This window comes from Rhagoletis pomonella, unplaced genomic scaffold (genome assembly GCF_013731165.1).
Source record: "Rhagoletis pomonella isolate Grant_MI unplaced genomic scaffold, Rhpom_1.0 Rhpom_scaffold_00007, whole genome shotgun sequence".
Classification (NCBI taxonomy): Eukaryota; Metazoa; Arthropoda; class Insecta; order Diptera; family Tephritidae; genus Rhagoletis; species Rhagoletis pomonella.
The window spans coordinates 25,146,845-25,154,750 of record NW_023458561.1 but is presented as its reverse complement, the minus strand read 5'-3'; the positions used below and the strand labels follow the sequence as shown (position 1 = coordinate 25,154,750).

Genomic DNA, 7,906 nt, shown 5'->3' with positions numbered 1-7,906 from the left:
CAAGGCTTGTAATCGAAGCGTGGGGTAACTCAGAATGCAATAAGTACTGGAAAGAAGTAGGGGGCCCTAGACAGGCTAGACCATTTGTTTATCCTTTTGCTAGGAAAAATATATATACCAATGTAAATTGAATAGAGCCAAAACATCAAGTTACCTTTTTGGTTACCTAACCTACATATAAGAACATGCGCTCATGCAACGGTTTGACCTATACACAAATATGGATTGCCGTCTTTGTCTTGAGAAGGAGACATCAGTGCACATTACGTATGGGTGATTGTCCGGCATTGGCCAGACTAAGACTGCAGTTCTTCCACAGTTGGTGTTGTTTTATAAGCTACAACATTCCCATCCAGATCGGTTAGTCTCTCAATTGTTGTCGTCAAGCTCAACCAGCGGGTGACCCAAGAAGCATGTAACTTTAATAGGGTCTGTCCATATGGACGGAGGCTTTAGTTGAGTAGGGTTCAGTGGGCAAGCAAAGAGATTTCACAAGTCATGGAGTGCTTCTCCGCATGCAGGAACTCGTTGGGCACATCTGCGTTTACTCTGCTCAGGTACGATTTTATCCTACTGTAATAGCCAGAGCGAAGGTGGGATATTTTGGTGCGAGTCTCCTGAGGCAGACGAAGCTCTTCTCGTCCACGTGTGATGGTTGTGAGCCCAAAACGACATTCACAAGCCGAGAGTCTATGTATATAACTCGAGACTGACTCCCTGTGAATGCCGTTCAGGGCCTATTTGTATGCTGTTGGGTCCAAAGATTGCTAAATGAACCTCTGGACTTCGTCTGTTAGTTCGTATAGATGCCTTCTGATGTACCGTGGCGAGGGTTGTTCCGCAAGCAAATGTCTGTTCGGATGCCCACGGCGGTGACAACCTACTAAGAATTGCTAACCTCGTTTAGGTCGGCGAAATCTCTCAAAAGTTCTTCCACAGTCGATGCCGTTGTTGTCAGAAATTCGTTGTTTGTGCCATCAGGGTTAGAACCTAACATAGGGATACAAAAGATCTTCTAGGTCGCGGTGTCCATAGTTTTTGTTGCACCTATAAAATTCACATTACTTAAAATTTTTTTTTCTACTGAATAATAATTATTAATTAATTATTGCTACGTATCATATGATGATAATATTTTTTATAAACTGTACTTTGAGCTCACGCAAGTTTGACTCATTAACTCAGCACTAATACACAACTCCAGTAACATTCTTTTATTATTTTTCTTCTTCACAGCTCCTTCTAGCCATTGTGCCGATCTTCTTCTGCATTTCACGAGTTGTTTCTTTGAGCTACGCTCTGGGCGATCGTGTCAGTGATGACGCCAACAGCAATACTTTTCTGATGGCACAACGACAACTAAAGCAACAACAACAACAATTGCAACGCAATTCACAGGAGCAGAGGCATTTCGGCGAGCTTAAACCAAACATAAAAGGTTCAAATAAATATTACAATGAAAATGAGGAAGCAGAGGCTTCGCATAATTCGAATAACAATAACAACAATATGGATTACAATGATTACTTGCAACAGCAGCGGCAACAACGGCTACAAAATGGGCTTCTGAGCGTGGCTGAACCTCAGTTTAGAAATGGATTAACGAAAGCGAACCGCAGGCGTGAAACAGCTTTGATGGAAATACAGCAAAAACAAGATGGTGATGAAGCGGCAGTGGAAAGAGAAAATAACAGCGATCTTAGTGAAATTTTTGGCAGCTTTCAGCATGAAAAGTACACAACCAAAAGCGCTAAGAACAAGGATAGCGATGGAGCTGAACTTCGTGAAACCAATGAAATTGAAAAGTAAGTGGGCAAGTGATTTTTCATAACAAAGATAAATGTATATGCATTGTATATTTTAATAATTTTACCTTAATAATATTTCAGTGCGATTAACTACCATCAACCGGAGCTTATGCGTCGGTCGACACCAACTTCATCGTCTGATATTGCGGATGAGGAAGAGCTGAATTTAGAACTGCCGTATGGCATACAAAATGTGCGCAAGCGCCAGGCGCGCCATAATGCAGACCATATTAAACCGGTGTGTAGAGTGAAAGCTTGGAAGCTTAAAAAATAAAAATAAATAAAAAATACTTTTAATAAATATTTTAAACTTTACGCAGATCGCTTACCAGTCGCTGTGTCCCACAAAACGCATCGCCATACCACTAGAAACATCCGGTTATGAATATCGTCCCAGTCAATATATCGAAGTTAGTTGCGCTCATCATACGCCGGCGCACAGTTATGAGTTCAGAAGGAATCGGGTATGCATAGAGAAATTTTAATGAATTAACAATCATGAAAAAAGTTTAACTGTATTACTCCTTTTCACAGATTTGTTCTGAAGCTGGCTTCTCTTGTATCCAACTAAATCGTACCATACACCTGATACGACGTAAAAAAGCAACCACGGACGAATGTTGGGAATCGGAAATACGCATCGTACCTTCGGGTTGTGAGTGCATGTGGCCGAAGCATGACAATGGCGATATTGCTGCCTATCATGAGACGCCAAAGCGTTTTGGTGGATATGCCAATGTACAGGCAAATGCCGATTACGAGCAAGGTGAAGGCTATCGACAGATTCGACCTCAACAAGTTGAGCTATTCGGCATAAATGGTTTACATCGTGACGAGGAAAACGACGGAGTTGGTTTTGAAGCCTTCGAATACAATTAGGCGAACAAAATTTTGGTTGAAAATTGATTTTACTGGATTTTCGTGTTGATCTAAAGTATATTTTTGGCTGGCAATGCAGGCAGGAAGTGCATTAAAAAGATTAAAAAATATTTTTTCTTTTCCAAAATTTACAAAAAAATATATACATACCTGCATACATATTTATATACTACAAATAAGAACTTTAAAATTACATGCAACTAGCTCATAAGTAGAAAATGTGCCTTATTTATTTTAATTTATTAGTAAATGTCTAATCTGAAGAGGCTTCTAAATACATACACACATTCGTAACATATACATACATAAATGCATAATATATGTAACTAAGTTCGCAATAAAGGGAAAACTTAAAAATCCGATTAACTTTTTTCCAGACGTTTTATTTATTTATTTATTCAGATTAGGTTAGGTTATTTTGGTTGATCCGTTTTGGGAAAAATGTCTCTTTGGGCTTCAGTAATTTTGAATGAGGACGTTTTACTACATTCAGAACAAGTTGAGTGAAAATTTTTAAGGAATAATAATTTTAGAGGAAAATAATTTTTTTGGAAAAATGTTTTTGTGCTCCAGTGCTTTCTAGGAAAAAATAACTTTTTGCGGAAAAATTGTTTTTTTTTATAAATAAAGGCAAAATTTTAAGAAATTATAATTTTAAAGGAAATTAATTTTTGGGAAAATTGTTTTTGCAATCCAGTACTTTCTAGGGAAAGTAACTTTTCAGAGAATTTTTTTATGAATAAAGTTATTTTTTTTTTATAAATAAATGCAAAATTTTAAGAGATAACCTTAGAGGAAAATATTTTTTTGGGAAAAATGTTTTTGCGCTCCAGTACTTTCTAGGGAAAGTAACTTTTCAGGGATTTTTTTTTTATAAATCAATGCAAAATTTTAAGAAATAATAATTTTATAGGATAATATTTTTTGGTAGAATGTTTTTTGGGCTCCAGTAATTTAAGAAGTTCTAGTAGATTTGGAGCAATGTGGGCATAGAAATCTTAACGACTACTCATTTTAGATATAAATAATTGTTTGAGAAAAATACGTTTTGCTCTCCGGTAGTTTTAGGCAAAAATAATTTTTCAGGAATAGTAATTATTTTTTTAAATAAATACGTATAACAAAAAAATTTCTACGAAAAAATTTATTGCATAGAGAGAATTATACATATATTTTTAACGAAATATGATAAAATTTACCAGACAGTAAACATTTTTTGAAATAGATTTGGAAATCAAGTTTAAGGAAATTGATTTGTAAAAAAATATTTAGGATTTTTTTTAGGAAAAGTACTTCTTTTTAATTGGGGTTTTTACTCAAAATTGTAAAAAAAAATAAAATAATTTGCCTTATAGGCGGTGTATGCCGCCTATTATAATTTTTCATGGCGAAATTATAAATACATATCGTCGCCTGGGTAAAAGATTGTCGTAAGCGTAATTTTGACGATTTTTAGCTATAGATGCAGTTATATATTTTAAAATAAGATCTTTCGATTGGTGTTATGTGTTTTTAGATATCTCCTTTAGTTTCCGAGATATTGACTAAAATTTTTTCGATAATTTGGTAAAAATTTAGTTAGTGATGCAGTCATATTAAACTAATCAATACCTTAAAAACGGCGTTCTCCATTTTTGGATATCCCCTTCAGTATTCGAGATATTGAGTATAAAGTGTCATTAATTTAGTAGAAATTTTGATCACATTTTGTCGTATTTCATACAATGTGGCTGCCAAATTGTAGACAAATGACGCTTACGACAAAATTTTACTAAATAAAATCCTTCATAAACTCAAAACTAATTAACAATAAAATTTAAAATTAAATAATTTAAGAATTTTGTGAACTAGTAACATTTTCAGAGACTTTGGAGAAATTCTATCCTCGCGTTGTTGAGAAATTGCATTCCAAACTTCAATCGCGATTTCCCGCAACCTGCCGAAATCAACATACGACAATCTTTTACCCAGGCGACGATAGGTAGGTGCAGTAATAAAGCAAAAAATATGCCTGGGAAAGCAAAAAATATGCCACGGCAAACGTATAAACCACTATGACTTGAGGACCAGCTGATTGATGACCTCGTGAAGACAAAGGTTAACATCACCGAGAGACTCCGGCGCCGAATGCTGTCGTTGACCCGATGGATAGAAACCACCGTCGGAAAATTCAACCTCCACGACGAAACGTCCAACAACAGACTGAGGCTGATCGACTTCGCCGGGAATGGGAACATGGTAAGGGGTAAAGTACTAGGTTCCAGCATAAAATGAGTCATTAAGCTAAATGACTGTCTCCACATTGAAAAAGAATAAACTAAATACATATACCATGTTGTGATAGACGGAAGTCAGGCGTCCAGTGTTTTAGACATACGTAAACTCCGAGGGACAAACATCGACTCTGACCAGTTTCTTGTTTCAGCAACATACGCATCCGCCTCTTAGCAGCAAAAAATGTGCGTCCAACAATGCAAGGAAAACTCAGCGTTGAAAAGCTGGAATCACAACAGACGGTCAATTTATTCGGCACTCGACTCTGATACCTGCTCTCTGAGAGTAATCTCCAACAAACGGACATACGTGATCAGTGCAACCACACTTCCCGGCCATAACGTGCCGCCGCCGAAGAGATAGTCGGAATTCAGCGAGCCCAAAAGAACAATTGGTACGACAAGGAATGTCACGAAGCTGCAGGAAAAAATATTCCACCTTCAGGGCCACACTGCGATCGGGCGCTACACGAGCCATATGGGACTGTTATAGCGACTGAAGAGAGAAGCGAGACGAATTTGCCGCATTAAAAAGAGAGAGACCGAAATACGTGGGTGCGAAAAGCTTAAAATGCTGGCGGCTTACGAAAGGTTTCAAGACCAGGGCGAACTCCTGTGAGAATAACAGTGACGACCTAGTTACCGATGTCTAGAATGCATTTAAATTATGCGGAATATTTTTCCAATCTATTGAATGTCAGCAACCCTGAAAGTAGTGGAGAAGACGAACTTGAGCACCTAGGCGATTGCGATGGAGTCGATGCCCCACCGCCTGACTATGACGAGGTCCGAACAGCGATTACGCGGCGGAAAAACAAAGCTGTAGGAGCTGACGGCCTGCCAGTCGAGCTATTCAAATAAGGCGGCGCGGGGCGGATATGATGCATGCATCAACTCTTATGCAGAATATGGTGAAATGAAAACATCCCTGACGACTGGAATTTAAGTGTGATCTGCCCAATCCACAAGAAGGGCAACCCCACATACGCGCCAACTACCGCGGGATCATCTTTCTAAGCATAGGTTATAAGGTCTTATCGAGCGTAATGTGTGAAAGACTGAAGCCCACCGTCGACGAGCTGATTGGGCCTTATGAGCGTGTATTTAGACCTGGCAAATCCACCATAGATCAGATACTCACAATACGTCAAATCTTGGAAAAAACTCGCAAATATTAGAATATATTTGTAGATTTCAAAACCTGGCCGCCAACACGAGAATAAGTTATCTTTATGCTGCGATGTCTGACTTTGGCATCCCGTGAATCTGACACAGTTGTGTAGAATAACGTTAATCCTTCCTGTAGACCAGCACCTCAAGCTCTTCGCACTCACGTATTTCGACCTCCCTCTTCTTATTGCGGCAAATACGTCTCATTTATTTTTTCAGTTCCGTATAACTATCCCACATGGCTCGCGTTGCGCCCGATCGCAGCGTGGCCCTATAGGCGGCGTCTTTTTTCTCTACGGCTTCTTGACATTCCTCATCGTACCAGTTGTTCTTTAGTGCGCGCTGAAATCCAACTACTTCTTCGGCAGCGGTACTTAATGATCGGGAAATGCGGTTCCACTGCACGCGTATATCGGATTGTTGACGAGTGCTCTCAAAGACCAGGTGTGTGAGTCAAGTGGCGAATAAATTGGCCGTCTGTTGTGACTGCAGCTTTTCGACATTAAGCTTTCCTTGCATTGTTGCGCGGACATTTTTTGCTGCACAGAGGCGGGTGCGTATCTTGGCTGCAACAAGATAGGGGTCCGAGTTGATGTTTGGCCCGTGGAGAGTACGTACGTCTAATCGATTTTGATATCGTGTCGCTCATATGTACGCTCCAAGCGCTCATAGAAGTGATCCTTGTACGCATCGTCCTTCTCTTCCGTCGGGACATGGGTGCAGATGAGCGAGATGTTGAATCTCGATTTGATGCGGAATGTGGCTAGACGTTCGGTCTACCGGGGTGAACGCCAGTACTCGGCAACGGAGTATCTCTCCTACCACGAATCCAACACCGAATTTGCGCTCTTGGCGATGATGTCAGCCTTTGTCTTTCCGAGGACATCAATCAGCCGGGCAGGGACACCTTCCCCATTGAGGGTCCGGAATTTCCAGGTGCATCATAGTCCTTTATACGTTTGCCCTGGTCGTTGTCAAAAAAAGAGGTCTCATCCGAGACTTTCTGAACTTTTTCATTGGGCGGGGTTTTAACATGGCGGGAGCCAAACCAGCGCACGGGAAGTTTTACGCCTTCTCAGTTTAGCTCGCTACGTGGATATAAAAATCCGGACGTTTTGAACTGCGATTTGAACCGTACTCACAAGAATCACTTCTGGCCACTCCCAGGTGAATGGCAGTCAAAAGCTTTCTACTTCTACGCACAGAACCATCCACCATCCACCGCCTACCTGGTCTTAACAAATAACAACATTATATCCAACGCAGCTGAGGGATGAGCTACTTTTGGATTTAGTTCCAAAATTGACGGCATAACCGGGGTTTATATGGTGGACTAGCATTGTAGTCGCGAAATATTTTTAATCTCGAGTCGTTCTGGAAGTGGTGCCTATCTTTACGCTTGTTACATTGTATGCACGTTAGCGCAACATGGAAACGGGCCAGACAAAACAACAGCATCGTTCCAACCTGAGATCTTTCTATTTCCACATCTGCAGCTAAGAAATTTGTCGACTGTGGTATCCGGTTCTCTTTAAATGACTTTTTGCCATTTTGTAAGGCCTGTTCCAGCTGTAACCAAGGTGATGATCTAGCGGCTGTCTCAGGAAAACTAATGTATTCTATAGCACTCAGGAATTTTGGATAAAAGGGCAATAAATGGCATGCATATCTATGGCGAATTAAAACTTACTTGGTAGATTTATATTAGGTCTTATATTAGGCAAAATTAAGAGATTAAAGTAAACACAATAGCGACACAATTCGAAATTCAAAAAA

At 39.7% G+C, this 7,906-nt stretch overlaps 2 protein-coding genes across 2 annotated transcripts in view; one reads left to right on the top strand and one right to left on the bottom strand.

The window, feature by feature from the left end:
• The window catches only part of LOC118742495 (thymidylate kinase), a 25,816-nt gene that overhangs the window by 11,676 nt on the left and 6,234 nt on the right, over positions 1–7,906 (bottom strand). The window lies entirely within an intron of this gene.
• LOC118742497 lies at positions 1,122–3,017 on the top strand. Its single transcript, XM_036474618.1, has 4 exons — positions 1,122–1,805; positions 1,890–2,046; positions 2,129–2,272; positions 2,343–3,017. The coding sequence occupies exons 1-4, from the start codon at positions 1,345–1,347 to the stop codon at positions 2,685–2,687; spliced, it is 1,107 nt and encodes a 368-aa protein (XP_036330511.1). The 5' UTR covers positions 1,122–1,344; the 3' UTR covers positions 2,688–3,017.